This window comes from Xenopus tropicalis, chromosome 5, assembly GCF_000004195.4.
Source record: "Xenopus tropicalis strain Nigerian chromosome 5, UCB_Xtro_10.0, whole genome shotgun sequence".
In the NCBI taxonomy this organism is placed as follows: Eukaryota; Metazoa; Chordata; class Amphibia; order Anura; family Pipidae; genus Xenopus; species Xenopus tropicalis.
The window spans coordinates 97,083,152-97,104,009 of record NC_030681.2 but is presented as its reverse complement, the minus strand read 5'-3'; the positions used below and the strand labels follow the sequence as shown (position 1 = coordinate 97,104,009).

Genomic DNA, 20,858 nt, shown 5'->3' with positions numbered 1-20,858 from the left:
TATGTGCGTAATGTTGTTGGAGTTACATTTAGGGGCATCTCAAGGCTCAGTAGCGGCCAAATTGATTCTAGTAGGTCAGGGGGGGAAGCTCATCACTAATGCCAAGAGCTCTTTAAGTTACCAGGAGTAGCCTTAGTGGAGTTAGTGGAATGTTTCATAAAGAAATATTAACATAAATAATCTCATATTGCTTGAACATGTCTGAACCCATTGCCTATGTATGCAGATTGTTGTCATGATATATGAGCCATATTTTGTGCTGCAGTTGCAAATCCTTTATCAGAACACTTGATATGTGCTTCATTTTATATGTTAGTAAACGTTTTTGCAAATCGTTTCCTAAAAAAATAGCATTAGTAAATTTTATTACATCAAAACCCTTCTTTCGTTGTACTGTCGGGTATCACCTCAGACATGACCAACTACATTTCTGAATAGAACATCTAATTTATATAAAATATTACCATGTAACATGCCATTGAAAGTATGTTATTGGCAAGCTTTAGAAAATGGAATATAAGAATTGCCTGTTCATGCCAGTAAAAATAGGAAGGTGTAAAAAAGAAAACTGTTCCTACCTCCTGTTGCCATTTGTGAGCACTTGCAAATACATTTGTCATTGTCTGCATCCTTTGTACTAAAATCATTTCCTGGTTGGCTTATGCTGTTTATTTTTCCCGCAGTCCCAGTATATCCTTTGAGGTTAATCCTGTTGTTAAAAAGAGAGAACTTTTTTTCTACTTCTGAAGTTTTTCAAACTTTGTGTGACTTTTCCCAATTATATATTTGTATAGATTGGTCATAACTTTATTAACTTAGTATTAGGGTACATGTTACAGTGGTTGCGTGTATAATTTTGATTAACAACGAGCATGTTACTATGTTAAACAGGTAGAAAGTACATATAGCATTTGATATTAGTTATAATTACTGCCAGTCGGAACCTGGGGCTGTTGGGCAGGGAGTGCCTTGAGAAGGTTCTAGATCATGTTCTCCTTGGAGGGGATTTCCCTAGATAGTCTATATAGGGGGGAGAGCAGTGGATCACCTCCTCTGGCTGATGTAAAAAAACATAAGATTGAATGATGCCACAGGGCCCCTGAAGTGTGCTACCTTACAGTGATGCCATGGTGAAACAAATATTTTAGATTAGCTAGCTCTGTGGACCTCACTGTAGGTGGTGAGAGAAGTAGTAAGCCAGCAAGATGAGCAGCTGAGGCACGATGAAGTAATGAAGGGGTAAGCACCTCACCAGTCAGGGACCCAGTGTATAAGAGCTAGGGATAGAAAGGTCCTTTTGCTGGACAGAGCTCATAAAATTAGTCCCAAGCTTATAGCACCACAATCTTTTAATGCTGTTGGATATGCCCTTTATATATTGAGAGATTACTGTATTTATACATTTTTTTTTCTTTTGTTTTATTAACTAGACAGCCTTTACAAGCATCACTTAGTTATGTTGTTTCTCTGTTGCAAAATTATTTTTTATGTATTATATAAGATATAAGCCATTTAATACCTGGCAGATTGGTCAAGGTACGGGTATATAAGCTTGGGTAGTCATGTCCACTAATGGCACTCGCAATATTAAACTTTCAAACCATTTCATACACATTTGGCATAAAAAAAATTCCCTTGGTTGTGAATCATATAATCATTTTGTTATTATCCTAATCATTCCAATTTTGCAATATTGTCCATTATGTTCTTTAACAGCTTTAAAACTTAATTTTATTTTAGAAAAAATATCATTTATTGTTAATTGTTTATTGTGGGTAATATCTAATGGCACATTGGTGAGAAAGATTATATTACATTTAAGGATAACTCCTTCGATCTTCTATCATTTGATTCTCTGGTCCCTTAAAAGCTTGTTTTGTCTCATGGGCAAGTGGGTTATAAATGATAACGTTTGGTGTAGCACCAAGTGGAATGTTGGGGAAAAAAAAGCATTAAACCATTCTTATAATAACTATAAGACCAGTTTTGGACAGTTTTCCAGAATGTTAAATATCTGTTAAAGGCAGAGAAGAATCTGGTAAATTGGCCAACACATTTACAAGTTTACTTTCAGTGCTGAGCATGACTGAATTTTTAGAGTCACATTGTTCACTAGAAATTCCTCTGTGCCTGTAGGTGTAGAGCATTGAGTAGAGAGGGATTCAGTCATGATTTTTATGGTGTACTTTTTAGTTCTAAATTACTCATTTTACATTGCAAATAATTTACTCTATCATTTAAAATGTTATTCTTAAACCAACAAATGTATTTTTTTTAGTTGTAATATTGGTGTGTAGGCGCCATCTCAGTCCATTGAGCCTGAGGAGTCCCAAGCCGGACTTGGATTTCTTACTATTGAGTGCTATTCTGATATCTACTGGGAGCTGCTATCTTTCTCCCTTCCCATTGTTCTGCTGATCGTCTGCTGGGGGGAAAGGGAGGGGGTGATATCACTCCAACTTGCAGCTCAGCAGTAAAGTGTGACTGAAGTTTTTTTATAGCACAGGTCACATGGCTGTGGCACCCAGGGAAATGAAGAATATGGCTAGCACCGTATGAAATATCAAAATAAAATATGAAAAAAACTGTTTAGTAGAGCACTTTTAAAAAAAAAAAAACAAATTTCAGTAATCATTTTGTGAATTGCAATCCCTCTGCTTACGTTGCAGTTCTACATTTTTCTTTTCTTTTTTTTTGCTTTAATTTAAAGGATTAACACCTTCAAATAAAAATTAGCATCTTATACCATTTTGTAAAATTCAACTTACCTGTATTTCTGTGCTTCATTTCCCAAATAAAAGTGTTCATATAATGAAAAGGCCTGGTTTCCTTCCCAGTCTCTCAGCTGGATTTTCAGGACATATTTCTGTAGATTTGTTAGCTGAGAAACTAGCTCATTTCCTAACCAATATTCTCCAGCTGGGTCACCAAACCCCTATAAATAAAAGAAAATATTGTATCCCTTTTTTATAAAAATACATTTTTATACAGCTATTGTTTTGGGATTACAAAATTAACAGTTTATAATCCGTAACCATAGAAGGATGCAATCTGGTTTTAAACTATAGTTATTTCTGCATCAACCTAAATTAAAACTTTACAGTACCTTCAGAGAGAATATTTAACCAGCAGATAATTTATAATTGTTTGATTGTTTGATCAAAACTGCCCTCTAAGATATCAATAAATATTGTCCTTTTACATCTTTCCTTTGAGCCACAGTTTTTTGATATTCTCTGTATGCCTTCAGAGATCACCTCACAGGAAATAATGCAGGCTTTAACCGGAACAGGAAGAAGTGTGTAAGAAAAAAAATACAGCTTTTTTTTGTTGACTGATATAACATGAATGAAATAAAACCTTCAGAACACAATATATAGATAGCTACTGATTCAAAAATGATATGATTTTATTATATCACAAGAGGAAATTTACCATCTATGCCAGCATTCCAAATGTCAGTCCTCATCTAAACTACAATATCCTTATTTTTGTGTGTACTGTATGCAGAATTTTAGTAAGCATTTGCATTGATCAAACATGGACTGACAGATCAATCAGATGAGTTAACATGCATTAGTCACACAACACAAGGATTCGTTTTTCCCAATTTAACTGCAATTATGATATACAGAAGACTCCTGTAAAGGAAGAGCACAGTCAGTGCTCGAAACGTTGGACCTTTTTTTCAAATAAACTTTTCATTTTTTTTTGCAAAGTCCTGGTGTGTGCGGCTCACTGTCTGTATACTATATATACAGATAAAGGTCTTAGGTGGAGACTGAAACGTTGATCTGTTTTATCAGTATGATGCAATAAAAGTCATGTTTTATATTTAAAATCCTGGTGTGCACCTTATACTTCTGGATTTGTGGATAATTGGATACACGGAGGTAGCACCTAGGTAATTTGCATTTATATGTTTGGTGTGCTGAAACTCTTTTGGACTGTGTATATATATATATATATATATATATATATATATATTAGTATACAGACAGTGAGCCGCACACACCAGGACTTTGCAAAAAAAAATGAAAAGTTTATTTGAAAAAAAGGTCCAACGTAATATAAATAATATATATATATAATATACACAAACCGGATTCCAAAAAAGTTGGGACACTAAACAAACTAAATTGTGAATAAAAACTGAACGCAATGATGTGGAGGTGCCAACTTCTAATATTTTATTCAGAATAGAACAAAAGTTTAAACTGAGAAAATGTACCATTTTAAGGGAAAAATATGTTGATTCAGAATTTCATGGTGTCAACAAATCCCAAAAAAGTTGGGACAAGTAGCAATAAGAGGCTGGAAAAAGTAAATTTGAGCATAACGAACATAACATAAAGAGGGAGGCCCAATGGATCCGGAGACTTGACACAATTGCCCCTAGGGGATTAAATGAGATGTTATCACTATCTTGTTTTATATAAACTGACTGTTGTGTCCCTGGGTATTTCCTATATGATGGCCTTATGACCAATTTTTTAGATAGCATTGGTTTATGTAATTTGAAGTCAGTTAATTAACGTGATCCTAATTTAAGATATTTGATGCTATTTTGATCATCCACTATCCTAAGTGATGTTTCTTGGTCTTTATGTAGTGACTTCCTTAAATGTTTTTAAGTGTGACTGCTTTTAACTTTAACTATAAAGATTGTAAGAAATGCTTTTTATTAGTATTGGACAATTTTTGTCCGTTTATCTGTTCACATTTCCTAAATCTCACTATGAATATGAAATAACTTTTTGCAACACGCTAGTTTTTATCACGTTATAACTTTGGGTGGGTAACTTATTTTTCCCTATTAATATGTAATAGCTAATGTGTATGAGCATTAAAGTTAATGGTGATATTTATCATCTTAATTTCTAGACATGACATGTGACTTTGTCATGTGTCTTGATAGATTGACTCATATGTGTTTTAAAATTATATTTCACTATGAGTTGTGCCATGTGGCTTATCGCATTGATATATATGGGATATGTCCTATTTTATGCACTATTATGAGTTTAGATGAGTATTGAAGTTAATGGTGATATTTATAAATTCAATTTTTAGTCATGACATGTGACTTTGTCATGTGTCTTGATAGATTGACTTATATGTGTTTTAAAATTATATTTCACTATGAGCTTTGCCATGTGGCTTACTACATTGATATATAAGGGATATGTCCTAGTTTATGTATTAATATGTCTAGATGTTTGATGATGATTTTATTTTTGATCATATGGGGATTTTTTTAGTACCTGGTATTTGATTACACTTTGCACATGTTATTGAATGGGTTAATGTTGTATAAACACTGATTGGATACTGCGGGTTTTTAACCTGACACTTCACTTCCTGTCTATCATCCTGATGACGATCCTGTGGTGATCGAAACGCGTAGATGGTATGCTGAAATAAATCACTGACCTGATTGATGCTGTAGCTGTGAGTGCTTTCTACTGTTGAGTTTGATATATATATATATATATATATATATATATATATATATATATAGTATACAGACAGTGAGCCGCACACACCAGGACTTTGCAAAAAAAAATGAAAAGTTTATTTGAAAAAAAGGTCCAACGTAATATAAATAATATATATATATAATATACACAAACCGGATTCCAAAAAAGTTGGGACACTAAACAAACTAAATTGTGAATAAAAACTGAACGCAATGATGTGGAGGTGCCAACTTCTAATATTTTATTCAGAATAGAACAAAAGTTTAAACTGAGAAAATGTACCATTTTAAGGGAAAAATATGTTGATTCAGAATTTCATGGTGTCAACAAATCCCAAAAAAGTTGGGACAAGTAGCAATAAGAGGCTGGAAAAAGTAAATTTGAGCATAACGAAGAGCTGGAAGACCAAATAACACTAATTAGGTCAATTGGCAACATGATTGAGTATAAAAAGGGCTTCTCAGAGTGGCAGTGTCTCTCAGAAGCCAAGATGGGTAGAGGATCACCAATTCCCACAATGTTGCGCAGAAAGATAGTGAAGCAATATCAGAAAGGTGTTACCCAGCGAAAAATTGCAAAGATTTTGTATCTATCATCATCAACTGTGCATAACATCATCCGAAGATTCAGAGAATCTGGAACAATCTCTGTGTGTAAGGGTCAAGGCCGTAAAACCATACTGGATGCCCGTGATCTCCGGGCCCTTAAACGACACTGCACCACAAACAGGAATGCTACTGTAAAGCAAATCACAGAATGGGCTCAGGAATACTTCCAGAAACCATTGTCAGTGAACACAATCCACCGTGCCATCCGCCGTGCCAGCTGAAACTCTACAGTGCAAAGAAGAAGCCATTTCTAAGCAAGATCCACAAGCTCAGGCGTTTTCACTGGGCCAGGGATCATTTAAAATGGAGTGTGGCAAAATGGAAGACTGTTCTGTGGTCAGACGAGTCACGATTCAAAGTTCTTTTTGGAAATCTGGGACGCCATGTCATCCGGACCAAAGATGACAAGGACAACCCAAGTTGTTATCAATGCTCAGTTCAGAAGCCTGCATCTCTGATGGTATGGGGTTGCATGAGTGCGTGTGGCATGGGCAGCTTGCATGTCTGGAAAGGCAGCATCAATGCAGAAAAATATATTCAGGTTCTAGAACAACATATGCTCCCATCCAGACGTCATCTCTTTCAGGGAAGACCCTGCATTTTTCAACAAGATAATGCCAGACCACATTCTGCATCAATCACAACATCATGGCTGCGTAGGAGAAGGATCCGGGTACTGAAATGGCCAGTCTGCAGTCCAGATCTTTCACCTATAGAGAACATTTGCCGCATCATAAAGAGGAAGGGGCGACAAAGAAGGCCCAAGACGATTGAACAGTTAGAGGCCTGTATTAGACAAGAATGGGAGAGCATTCCTATTCCTAAACTTGAGAAACTGGTCTCCTCGGTCCCCAGACGTCTGTTGAGTGTTGTAAGAAGAAGGGGAGATGCCACACAGTGGTGAAAATGGCCTTGTCCCAACTTTTTGGGGATTTGTTGACACCATGAAATTCTGAATCAACATATTTTTCCCTTAAAATGGTACATTTTCTCAGTTTAAACTTTTGTTCCGTGATTTATGTTCTATTCTGAATAAAATATTAGAAGTTGGCACCTCCACATCATTGCATTCAGTTTTTATTCACAACAGTCCCTGATGAAAGTTCCTGAAGGAACTGAAACGTCGGACTAATAAAGAACCTCACTTTTCTACAAGCTTATCGATGTCCTTGGTGTGAAAATTCCCTGTGAGTGCCGTTCCTCTTCGTTTATCTACAGATTACTATACTGTCCTGGCACCCAGGTAGCGTCTCTCACTTTTGGTGTGCAGCTTATGAACTGTTTATATAATATATATATATATATATGTATAAATATATGTATTCACAGTATTTATGGTTTGCTCACATTTGTGCTTGCAACTTTGACAAAGGCTGGTGTTGCAGCCGAAACGTTAGTTCATTTTTTGGCAACATATTAAATACTTATGTCTTGCTTAAGTCCTGTGAGTGCGGCTTCTATTTTTGCCAGTGTATACTTTTTGTTGAACCCTGCACCCAGGCAACTTTAATACTCTTTTCGTGAGTGCAGTTTTTCTATCTGTTGTTATATATATAATATATATATATATATAATATATAATTTCCCACTTTGAGAAAGGCTGAGGTGTTCAGCCGAAACGTCAGTTCGTCTACTCAATAAATTACTTTTTATTTTTGCACCTAAGTCCTGAGAGAGCGGCTTCTTTTTCTTCTTATCTTGTTTTCACTTTGAAGACTGCACCCAGGCGGATTTGAGATTTATACGTGAGTGCCAGTATTGCATTTTGACATATATATATATATATATATATATTTTTTTTTTTTTTTTTTTTTTATTTTTTTATTTTTTTTTTAAATTGTGGCTTTCCAGCCTACTAGAGTTGCTGCTGAGCACTGACTGACCCAGGGAATCCCAGGGAAAGTAAGCTGCCACAACTTCATTATAGTGAACAGTGCTGGATGGACTACTATAACAGCCCTAAGGCTTAGAAATACCATGCTTTTGCTGTTATTAGAATCAATTCAGTGAGACACATACATATTTGAAGAAGAAAAAAAAATAATATATATATATATGTGCCCCCATTTTTGACATAAGTAAATTCAGTTTGTCAGTTATTTACATATTTTGGGTTTTTTTTTTAATGTTGTTGTTTACCTTTTTGTACTCTTTCCATGTCCTATGAAAGTCTACACTGCCATCAAAACGTTTCTGAATAATAGTCCAGCCTCCCCCATCTGTTTTCATATCGCAGTAAGTCTGGAACAAATGAGAAAATCAATATAGTGTTATTTACAGCAGTAAAATATATACACTGGTATGTGGTACCCTAATGGCATAGAGCTTGACATGTCAGGCAGCACTTTATTTTGCACATATTACAGAATCAGGAATTTAATGGGCTTAATTGTGCCTGTATATAAGAAATTTTGCTTAATTTGTGTAATGAATTCCAAAAAAGATTGCATTTTAAATAGAGTTATAACTTTGGTCAGATTTCTGCAATGCTGTTATCTTTATGATAATCTTTTTCTCAGCATGTAATATGAAAAGTAATTGCCGTAACTGCAGTTATTGAAGCTGTGGTCCAATTCCTATAAAGATGACTTTAAACAGTTGGTGTTCTATAAGTTAGTTTTGACTTATGACATAGCCATTTCAAAGAATCTTATACATATGGAATATTTTAAAACTCTACATTTTCTACTATAGTGTATTAAAAGTTCAGCATATCATTTGCTCCCTATTTGGCAAAACATTGCTTCTTTCCATATTTGCAAATTATAAATATGAAAAATGAATATGTATCTTATAAGTATAAGGTATAGAGACATAATGTTCTGTGCACATAGTCTCTTTAAAATAAGAACAGAGGTGTAAAGAAATACTTTACAATTTACCTAATAAAACATATATATATATATAAGTGAATGAATGTCGGCACTCACAGGATTCTCACAAGGATGTATCACAGACAATATGGTTGAATGCAACTAGGTGAGGTTTATTGTCCTACGTTTCGGTTCTTTACTGGAACCTTCCCTGACGAAGGTTCCAGTAAAGAACCGAAACGTAGGACAATAAACCTCACCTAGTTGCATTCAACCATATTGTCTGTGATACATCCTTGTGAGAATCCTGTGAGTGCCGACATTCATTCACTTATCTACATTTTGCGGCTCTGGCACCCAGGTATTGTACCTAAAGTTTGGTGTGCTCCCCACTCTGCAATCTATATATATATATATATATAGTATAAAAAAGACCAGCAACTCCGGAAAAATCAAAACATATATTTAAAGTAGCATAAACAGCCGACGTAACGTTTCGGTCCCTATCGGGACCTTTCTCAGGGCATAGGCGTAGGGTATATACACTACAGATGGGAGTATTTTTCATTATAAAAGTATGGTAAACTTAGAGGCATATTTATCAAAATATGAGTTTATAGCATTCCTATAGGATTTATAGAAGAATATTTAAGAAATAAACACATCAAGCAAATTTGAGATTTAATATCTAAAGCCTGCATTGATTCTTCTCAAACATCTTGAATAATTCAGTTAAAGCGCAGAAAGGAAACCACAAATAAGCCTTTTTTTTCCTCTACCAGAACCTTTATTGCAGGATAATGAAAACATATAAATTAAATGTATTAAGAGCATTGTATAGTATTTTTTTTAATCTGTCAACATCAGATTCTTTAAGTTTTTTCCTTTAATAATTTTCCTCTAAAGTAGTTAGTGTTTAAAGGAGACATACTCTTTAAAAATTATAAATGTATGAGTGAATTATACTCCTAGATACAGAAGCATTGTGCTTAAAAAAAAAGTTGTGTTTCAGACTGATTTATTGAGAAATTCCACCGAAACCCCAGTAGTCCCGCCCATCTGTTTCACTTGCTGCTGGCTGAATTCTGTGGATGTGCAGGGGAGCCGCCGGCTCTCGGTACACTGCACTCTAGGGTAGGAACCAATCAGCAGCTAGCCTGACCTGATAGGGAACTGAAGCCTGTCTTGTGTGACTGCAGGGCTATGATTGGCTATCCCCTTCCTACTGTGCTTTTGGCTGGGACTGTTAGGACACGCCCACCCTTCATTTCAAACGCAAACAAAGAACTGATAGGATCAATAAGGAGCTCCAATAAAGCGGCCATTTTTACCGATAAAATTAATTTTTAGCACTAAGTGAAACCAGCACCATAATTATTATCATAATTGCCTATAAAATTAGGGTTTTTCCCATTTATCCAATATGTCTCCTTTAAATTGTTATTGTTCCCGTATTAAAGGAGAACCAAAGCCCACAATTGTCTTGTGCTGCTATTCTACTTTCCTTGGCCAGCAAGGGGCATACACGTATGTGTTCTTTGTCTCAAATAGTAGAAAATTAAGTGCTGCAATGGTAAAGTCATGAGCATATATTTGGCTGCAGAGAGTAGAGAAAAATTCCAAGTGGTCTAGTGAATCTCCCCAGAAGCCCTGTGCCAGAAAAGTACAACAGGCAACTGCAACCTATGGTTCTCCAGTTGTGTGGGATGTCATTGCTAGCATTCCCATCAGACTTTTGGGACTGTGGGGTGCTGGCAGTTGTATGCTGGGTCTTAGCCACCCCCCCCCCCCTTCCTTCCATTTAGGGATGGTTGTTTAGTTTGGCATAAATAGCACCTCCACACCTCTTTAAAACTATCTGTCCTCTCGGTCCAAAAATATTCTCATGTCATCAGTACTGCAACAAATGTGCAATTATTGGGCATGTTCATTCCACTAAAGAAGGTTAAAAGTGAAATAAATATACTATTTATAGTATATTATAGTACTATTTAGCACGTAAGTAGAACCACCCTAGTCTACTCACCCACTAACACCAAACTACGTTATAACAGCTTAAGGATGTCCCTGTCTAGATCAAGTATTATGCCACTGGAACAGACATTGAGCTATAATTCCTATTTGAATTGAAGCCTAAAAGCTGCCCAAAAAGTAGAAAAAAAACCCGACATCAAGATCATAGAATGCCAATGCTACATTTGATTTTTCACTGGCAAGTTCTAAATATTTCTTACTACCTTCCAGCAAGAACAAGATAATAGAAACTCTTAAAAGAAAGATTATATCTTTAGAATGAAAACTTGTGCTTTAAAATAACCAACATATAATTATAATAGGTGCCAAATAGGCATATACATAGTTTGTATGCAATCTTTAGGTATATAGTTTTTTTTTTTTAAGTTTCTAGTTGTTGAATTACAGTTTCCATTGTTTCCCATTTGTCTTTGGCTGCTGTTGCACACTGGCAGTTTCAGCTCCAGCAGGAGGCTATAATTTTGCTGCCATTCATTGTGTATGCAGCACTGTGCAATTTATGATAAATTCATCAATATGGTTAAAGGATTGAATGACAGAATGAAGACTCACACCAATATTGAAAAGTGCTGCAAAAACTCTAGTATGGTAGATAAAAGTTCACCTTTTGGTAAAATCTGTATAAAGTCACAGCTGTCATCTCTAAGAGAAAATTCTAAACAAATCAGCAAGTCATTTTATAAAAACCCCAAAGCAGCATAGGTACTAAATGGGCTGCAGATGCCAGTCTGCTCAGATTGTCCCTAGAGGGTTAATAATCTAAGAACACTGATATGCTGTAGGGTAATAAGGAAGGTTCTTCATTTAAACCCTATTAAGGTTTCTGCTAATTTTCTAGAATATGCGAATGGTAATTTATTGATGGACATGAGGTTATAAGACATTCATGCCTGAGGACCACTGCACAGGAATGGATAGCGACTGAAAATCTGTAATGTTTCTGTTGTGTTGCCCACATCACTACAGAGACAAACAAGTTTGCCATTATAAATATAAAAGGTTTATGGCCTCTGATTATCGGGGAGATTTATCAATGTTTTAGTCTGATTTTTTTTGTGCTAAAAAAACTTAAATTTGAGTTATGGTTCAAAAAAAAAGTCTGGTATTTATTAAAGGGGACCTGTCACCTAGACATAAAAAGCTGTATAATAAATGCCCTTTCAAATTAAACATGAAACCCAAATTCATACCACACATCTATACCTGTTATAAAGGCATTTTAAAATCCCAGCTGTCAATCATATATTGCCCGCACAATTATTAATTCTTCAATGTACCTGCCTCTAGGAGTGAGAGAGACAATTATTTTCACTTTCCCCCTCCCTCCTCACCATCTAATTGTGTAACTGCATGGGCATGTGCATCAGGTCCCCCATTCTGGTGCATACACAAGATTTTTGGGTGATAGAAAGCTTGCCTTAAAACAGTGTTTACAACATTGTGCCTGCCTGCCTGTGTTTGTGTAATTACAAGACTGGAGAAAACAAGATTTGTATTATTAATGTAGTGTAAGTCCATTTTGTCTGACAAACACAATAGAAAAAATTTGGAATAATTTCTTAGGGTGACAGGTCCCCTTTAAGTCCAAAAAAACCCCAAAACTCAAATGTAAAACGTCACCATCTAAAAGATAGCAAGTTTCTGTCAATGGGAGTTGTCCAAGGCAACATCAAGCCATATTTTGAATTCAAGAATTCGAGTTTTATTCACGCTTGTAAACTTGTAAAATTTCAGGTAGTCAAGTTTTTTTATTGGCATGAGTTTACCACATTAATAAATAAGCAATTTAACCAATTTAGAAAAACAAACTCGAAAATTGATAAATAAGAACTACTTTTAATGAATTCTGCCTAAAGATTTGCTCAGTGAGTGCATGCTCTTCAAAAACAAAAAAAAAAGTGATATCTGCTGCCCTAGCTGAAGGCTCAGGGCGATGCACCAAAGCCTCTCTTCCTTTTGTAGTGAGTTGTTGGACACTACTACTTACTACCACTACTTAATTTGGAATTTAAAAGGTTGCCTAAACCAGAACTATAAAGAAAACATATCTTTCTGGTGTTAAATCTGCTTGCTGAGGATACTTTGACTGAGCCACAGCTTGCCAGAGCTGCCAGTGAAATCCATCTGCTTATTATTAGAGGGTCACAGTCTGTCTACATAGTAGCTTAGGTTGATGAAGGGGTTGTGGTGAAAGCATGTCCACCAACTCTGACTTTTTTCAAGTACATCCTGCCTAACTTCTAGTTTTAAATGCATTAATTGTTTGGAGTGAGAAAACATACATTGGTCATTTACACACAAGCTAAAATATGTATGCTATGTTTGTAAAGCAGCGGCAGTTGACAGTTTTATAGTTGACTATATTTTGTTGCTCCCACATGCTGGTGGGACTGATCAAGTAAAACATGATTGCCTATTTCAGGAACTGTGGGGTTTCTTCTACAGACCATAAGGCCATAACCTATTGTAAAGAGTCTTATGGCCACTCTGTCATGAAGATTACTTATGTAATTTGTTGTCTGAGAGACACTGATTGTGCTCTACGCTGGATATTGCCAAGGGGGTTAAGGGTTTATTTTCTTCTCAATATGCTTACCTTTGCTTGGTCTGTAGTGTTGAGGATTGTTAATGTGTAAATCCCATTTGCTGTGAATCCTGATTTATATGCCTCAGCACAGTCTTTAAAAGCAAGCTGCTCCTCTTTGGCCACAAAAGAGCTTCTGGGGGCTAGAATAAATAAAAAAAAAAAGGTTCAGTTATTTGAAGTAATCATCAGCAGTCCACTTCTGAATATAAGATATTTTAGCTACATAGCAATTCCTGTTTTAGTTGATGCTGCACATGTAGAAAAAAAAAGGTTCTAACATAAGTACATAGAACAGCAACTTTAGAATCTTAGGGGCTGATTTATCAATGGTCGAATTTGATTTTTATTCTCAATTCGAGTTTTTTTGCACGTAAAAAACACTGATTTGAGTCTGGTATTTATTAAGTGCAGGAAATACCCAGAAAACTCAAATGTATTAGAGTTTCTCATTCAAATGAGTTTTCCTTATTAATAAGCGACCATTCGATATGCAAGTTTATTCGATTTAGAAAAACAAACTTGAATTCACAAATTCAACAATTGAATAAATAAACCCATTAATGCACACAGTGTAACCAATGTACAGATGAGTCAAATTAATCTCAAGACCCAATATGTTATAAGCCTTCCAGTAGTCTACATCTGCCATTGGAAATTCTATAGATTTTTGTAGGTGAACAAAAGTATCTTTGATGAATAAATACAAGGCAGCACTGGTGGGCCGATACACTTGCATGTCTCACGTTTTGGTGCAAAAAGTTCCAGAAAACAATACTAAATTTATGTTTGAAACCAAGTGTTTTGCAGTAAAATTAGTTGTTAAGGAACAAGCAAAGAGGGAGCAATGTGGTTTATTAATACAGATATTGGTCAATAACAAAAGACAGAAGATAGAGGACAACAGGGAAAACAAACATCAAAGTAGGGTAAATGGCTGCCAGAAAAGTTGTTAATGCGAGTGGGAAGTTGCAACATATATAAAAAGTATTATTTGTAAATTGTCTTCTGTCAGAGAAGCTGCAGTATTGTTTACAATAATGTAATTTAATAACTTTAAGTTTAAAAATGGAGGACTGCTAGTTTGTAAATGAAGTTAAAAGATGGCCATTGCCACACACTGAAAAGGAGAATGAAAAGCAAGTTCTGTTCTTTGCCTACATGTTCACTGTATTTTATCCTGAGTTTATCCTGATTACTTATATTTTGAAACACAAAGCTGTCCTGTTTTTTTATTCTGCTTTAAGTAAATATTAGTGGCTTTTAGGGCATAAAGGCAATGGCTAAATATAATTCTTATTTTCTGAAAGGTATTTTGTTCTTTAATTTGTTTCAAAGAAAATGCAAAAACACTTGTAATAACAATTTTGTTATTGTGCTTAACTAATCAAGCCTGGGATCATTCCAGAAAAATACCACTGCTCAGTCCAAAATATTGTTTTTAGCAAGTCAGTTTATTTAATAGCTTCTACAAAGAAGTACAAAAAGGAAACCCCTGTACTTAAAGTACAGCATCCACAAAGGGTATTTGTGTTAAACATCTACTAAAATTATTTTTTTCTATGGTTTTCTGTTTTTTATGTTGTCCATTGATATGTGTATTGTCCCTGGTTCACCATGTCTAAACTAAACCTTGAGCCACAAGTATATCCATGCTGATAATTTGCTTCTGTTCTGGTAAACAGTCCTTGCTTAAGGCTAAACTTATGTCATAGCTGTTACTGCTACAGTCTCAACTTTGCTGTGGTGGGGTGCTTTTGTTTTGGTTACCTTTAGGCAGGGGTCATGTTCATAGCCAAGGGGCAGGTGTGGAAATGCTGGAAAGAAAACCCTCAGGGTAACTCACTGCTTGGTGGCCAATGAGTGTCTGTAACTCTCTTGTAGTATTATGGAGTGTTATCAGTGACATTCAGTGGTGTACCTTGCTCCATACTAAACAGTTGCATTTTACAGTTACACCGCACAGATATTTAGTGAAGGCGAGGAATTTTCCAATTTGACTACCCTGTAAGGGCCCAAGCAACTTTACCTGTGAGCCGCAACACAAACATGAAAAAGTTCCTGAGGGTGTCAAATAAGGGCTGTGATTGGCTATTTGGTAGCCCCTACAATATAAGTGCTAGTTCTCAGATCAGGTGCTGGGTGAGTGCTCCAAAAGGTAGTCTTTAAGTTTCGTTTTAATAAGACTGAGAGAGGATTCTCTCCGGAGGAAATCAGGGAGGGCATTCCTAATGTAAGAGGTTATATTACTTGCTTAACATTCCTGAGATCAAGAATGAGACATTTAAATAATGCACATAGAGTAAGATTATTTTATTGATTTGACTTTGTGCACTCTGAATGCAGAAAGGTACATTAAACTTTTACTAACCGTTTGTATCTGTATGTTATTCTAAGTGCACTGAAGTTCTTATGGTGGTGCCTACTACAATAAAATATTATACCTTCTGGAAGGTCTTACAGTCCATCACTCTTTCTTTGTCAAGTATTCATTTTTTATATTTTCTCATGTGCAAAGAATATATCTGTTGACAGATGCAGTTTTTTGCATGAGTGAAGTTCCTGGCACAGCCAGGTGGTCTGCACTAAGGAATGGATGGCAAACAGGAAAATTAAAGCAGACTGAAAATAATTTGTTAAACTAGGCTCATTTACTTGGGAAGGTTTGTGTGCAACTTTTTTATTTGTTCCAGGCTTTTATTTGCCTGTAGTGAATTATGCCATTTATGTTTTTACAGTTCTAGCCCCCTCCTTTACTAATTATGCACTTTTTAGTGTTCTATCCATACTTACCATTCTGAGGTGCCATCCTAGTCAGGAGATTGTGTACCGTTTCCATCAAGTCATGCTGCTGTTTTTGCAGAAAGGAGTTATTTGCTGATGCTGTTACAAGTTGCTTTTCTAGATCCTCAATAATAGTATTTTGCTTCAGCACCAAATCTTGAAGTTTATCCTTTTCTTCCTTTATTGTCTGAAGTTGTGCCGTGTGCTTGTCCTCCATGCCTAGGACTTTCTTTTCTAAAAAGCTGAAAAGAGGTATTTATATTACATACAAATTATGATTATATGATTAAACAAGCTAGTATAGGTAAATATAAATCAATACAACCCTTGTCAAAACAGTGTATAAGATTCTATTTGTGGGCTGTGTGCATCTTCTGTTTTGGAACTGAATGCCAATGCAGTTTTTCTTTTTTAAAGCCATTTTTTACTTTAAAAACACATGGAACTACAAACTATTGTAGTGGATACTATAGATCAGGGAAGCAGAAGTTAACATACTTTTTAGTAAGGAACCACAAATCTGGGTGAAAGATTTTAGCTGAATTCAGACTATAACATATATTCATTCTGACAATATGTTATTAAGTAAGTACAGGTATCGGACCCCTTATCCGGAAACCCGTTATCCAGAAAGCTCCGAATTACGGAATGCCCGTCTCCCATAGACTCCATTTTAATCAAATAATTCAGAATTTTAAAACTGATTTCCTTTTTCTATGTAGAAATAAAACAGAACCTTGTAATTGATTCCAACTAAGATATAATTAATCCTTATTGGATGCAAAACAGTCCTATTGGGTTTAATTAATGTTTTATTGATTTTTTTGTAGACTTAAGGTATTGAGATCCAAATTACGGAAAGACCCCTTATCCGGAATACCCTTGGTCCCGAGCATTCTGGATAATGGGTCCTATACCTGTACTTATGAGTAAATAAGAAAAAGTCATAAAATTCACACATTTACAAGACAAAGCATTGATAATATCTTTGGTTTTCTCTACTTTGGTTTTATTATCGTTATTTCATTTATTTGAAAAGCAGAAATTTGGCTGGTTTCCATTATTTATTTAATAACTTCTTGAAAATAAAAGACTTAATTTTGATTACTATACAATGCAACTGTTACACATGACCAATAATAACATGGTTTTAAAGTGTTTATTTTAGTACGCCTGTGTCCATAAACTAGTCTTTATAAACTAACACTCTTTTAAAAGCAACAAAACGGCTTGTTTAACTTTACGGTGGTTCTGAGATGCATTGTGAGAATTCTTGTGGTCTGCACACTGTTTAAGGTTGTGTATTGCTGCTTCTTAATGAGACTACCTCAAGCTGCTTACTTACGTTGATATCTCATTCTTCAATAATGAAGAGGGAGACAAAAGGCTTGTGATTTGACAGCTCCAGAAGGCCTTAATAATCACTTTATATTCTAGAACTAATCCTTTGACTGGTAGGTTTAATTGGCTTGTGTATAATATGTAGTATTATTTTAGTAAATGTTCCACTTAAATTCAAAACTGTTAGTGTGTAGATTATTTTTTCTTATCGCTGTTTCAGAGTATAATTCTCTCTTTCAGACTTTATAAATATTCCCTGCACAGGAACAAACGTATTAGACAGCAAGGAAATATTATGTCATTGTGTCTGTGGAAATGCTTTTTATCTCCGTTTTGAGGAAGAACCTATGAACTTTGGCACAATTGCTGTTTTATGAAAACAGATGGTATTTCCTCTATTGATCACTGGGGAAATGAGTACTATTGCTGAAATAATCACCTAGCGGTGAAAAACATTTTCTATGGTTGTTTGCAGACCAGTAATGTTGCATGAAAAGGAAATATGTAGCCTACAGCTATGCAGTAGCATTTAGAACAAATGTGTCCTTTAGAGAAGACTGATAGCGTTGTGGCTCGTGTTCAACATATGGATCCCTAACTAGTCTTTGCAACTCTATTTTCTGTGTCTCTGAAATTTAATTAAGACATGCTATATAACTGCCCTTATTTTTTCCATTAGTCTCAAAACCATGTTTACATTTACAGCGTATCTCAGCTGACTTAGAAGTTACCAACAAAACTGGCTGAAAACAATAGTTCTGAATTTGCTCCACATGAAAACAAGCTTCAGCAGATTTTTTGCTGAAAATAACTAGTTTTAAGTGGTTTGAATTACTGACCAGAGGAGAAATCCCACTATGTGCCATTATACTAAACAAATAGTTTTTTTTAATTATTCAAAAAACCTCTGTTGGTCCACTTAAATTTAAACATGTACAACAATAGCGTTTATGCTAGCACATGCATGCTCTGAAAAACAAGCATTAGGAGGAAGGTTTTGCTAGTGATACATCTGGGTCACTGATGCAACCAGTGTGTATCATTGGGAGGAAATTCTATCAAGACGCATCTTTTTGTGAATGTTTCCATGGGTACCATATGAGTATAGGCAGGTATTAAGGCTGGTGTTGACCCAACTACCAAACTGGTCATATAATCTAGTGCCAAACAAATTTTAGCAGATAGTGACTAAAGGTCCCCATACACTATAAGATCCGCTCGCTTGGCGATGTCGCCAAGCGAGCGGATCTTTACCCGATATCCCCACCTACGGGTGGGCGATATCGGGTAGCAAGTTGCTTTAAAAAAAAAAAAATCAGATTACAGTTGCGGCCATGGGGCAGTCGGTTCGGGGACCGCATCAACGAGCCGATGCGGTCCCCAATCCGACTGGATTTTCTAACCTGGCCGATCGATATCTGGCCAATTTCAGGCCAGATATCGGTCGGCCAGGCCGCTCGTTTCTGCCCATACCAAGGGACCGATATCGGCAGCTTCTATCGGCCCGTGTATGGGGGCCTTAATTGTCAGTCAGTGCAAAGTAACTTACCTATTCTTGTCTTGCAGCTTTGTTATTTCACTAGTCTGGTCTGAAATTTGTCTCTCTAATTTGTTTGTTGAGAGGGAATTTTCCAGAAGCTGAAGCTCAAGTCGTGTGGTTTGGTTAAACACCTGTTCAAAAATATATTGCCCAAATATATTAATTTATTCAATATCAATTGATTCATAATAATGTTTTATACTGTATATAAGTTTGGCTATGATTATTAAAGTAATATTCCAGCATAAAGTATATGCCATCAGTTGAAATGTCTATATTGATGGTTGGGGGTGAGAGTTCAATGTTCGATTGCATTTTTCTACCACTTAAAGTTTACTAAACAAAGCATAACATAACACAAATCATGGCAATGAAACCAGCCATGCGGAACCCCAACATACATGCAAATAGCAGTTCTAAATGTGTCCAAAAACATATGACATTAAACATATTCTAAAAAGCATGTGCAGGGAAAAAGTCACCATAAGCGTGACTTTTTTGACTTGTCGCACGATAATCACTAATTTTTAGAATTGTTGCACAAAACCAGTGTAAAACATTCGAAAAACTCAAAGTGCGAAGCAAAGAAAATTTTTCCGGGGAACAGAAGGGGACATCTGCTATTGACTTCTACATGGTACATAGGTTTTGGGTGGAGGGTTTTCAGATTAGGAATTTTTGCGAAATAAACACGTAATAAATCTTGAAAAAGTTGCAACTTTGTTTTCCCTCAACCTTTTAGGGGTTTGCTACTTTTTCTGTGTCAAAAAATCCTGACCTGAAAAAAGTCAGGCACCCAGGACTCAGCCTTCCTTCTGTGTCAAAATCCCTTTTGTCAAAGTTCGATTAAAGTCACTTGGGGGAGCCTAACATTTTGGCACCCCCAAGTGACTTTTCTTCACCTTTAAATGTAAGAAATTAATTTGAAAACATAACTGCTAAAGAAATGGGTGATTTTGGAGAGGTAAAGGTGGAAAGCTTAGACCTATGATACCTCTTTATACAGCTTTGAGTAAGCCTGGGGAGCTGTCCCTTTGATGCTATTTGTGGCCCTGTTCGACTTTAAGGGCCACTACTAGATAATGTACCATGTCCCCTAGACTATCACTCCACACTGCCTTCTTACTTCTTGTAATGGTGTTATAATGTCAATAGACCTGTGAGTGGATGGTGTGTTCAGAGTGATGTGCAGTGTTAGTTTTCCACCACACATAACGTTTTGCATTTTGGCCAAAAAGTTCCTTTTTGGTCTCATCTGACTAGAGCACCTTCTTCCACATGTTTGCTGTGTCCCCCACATGGCTTGTGGCAAACTGCAAACGGGAAGTCTTATGGTTTTCTGTTAACAATGGCTTTCTTCTTGCCACTCTTCCATAAAGGCCAACTTTGTGCAGTGCACGACTAATAGTTGTCCTATGGACAGATTCCCCCACCTGAGCTGTAGATCTCTGAAGCTCGTCCAGAGTCACCATGGGCCTCTTGGCTGCATTTCTGATCAGTGCTCTCCTTGTTCGACCTGTGAGTTTAGGTGGACGGCCTTGTCTTGGTAGGTTTACAGTTTTGCCATACTCCTTCCAATTCTGAATGATCCCTTGAACAGTGCTCCGTCGGATGTTCAAGGCTTTGGAAATCTTTTTGTAGCCTAAGCCTGCTTTAAATTTCTCAATAACTTTA

General features: G+C 36.0%; 2 protein-coding genes across 5 annotated transcripts in view; one reads left to right on the top strand and one right to left on the bottom strand.

Moving 5' to 3' along the window:
- Positions 1-20,858, top strand: part of mcph1 (microcephalin 1) — a 143,484-nt gene that overhangs the window by 65,407 nt on the left and 57,219 nt on the right. The window lies entirely within an intron of this gene.
- The window catches only part of angpt2 (angiopoietin 2), a 37,894-nt gene that overhangs the window by 2,153 nt on the left and 14,883 nt on the right, over positions 1-20,858 (bottom strand). The window contains exons 3-8 of the mRNA XM_018094428.2: positions 19,194-19,315; positions 16,313-16,545; positions 13,532-13,662; positions 8,228-8,329; positions 2,769-2,935; positions 579-709 (exon numbers count right to left, since the gene is read on the bottom strand). Of these exons, the coding sequence (XP_017949917.2) occupies positions 579-709; positions 2,769-2,935; positions 8,228-8,329; positions 13,532-13,662; positions 16,313-16,545; positions 19,194-19,315 (886 nt within the window). The remainder of the gene's footprint in view (positions 1-578; positions 710-2,768; positions 2,936-8,227; positions 8,330-13,531; positions 13,663-16,312; positions 16,546-19,193; positions 19,316-20,858) is intronic.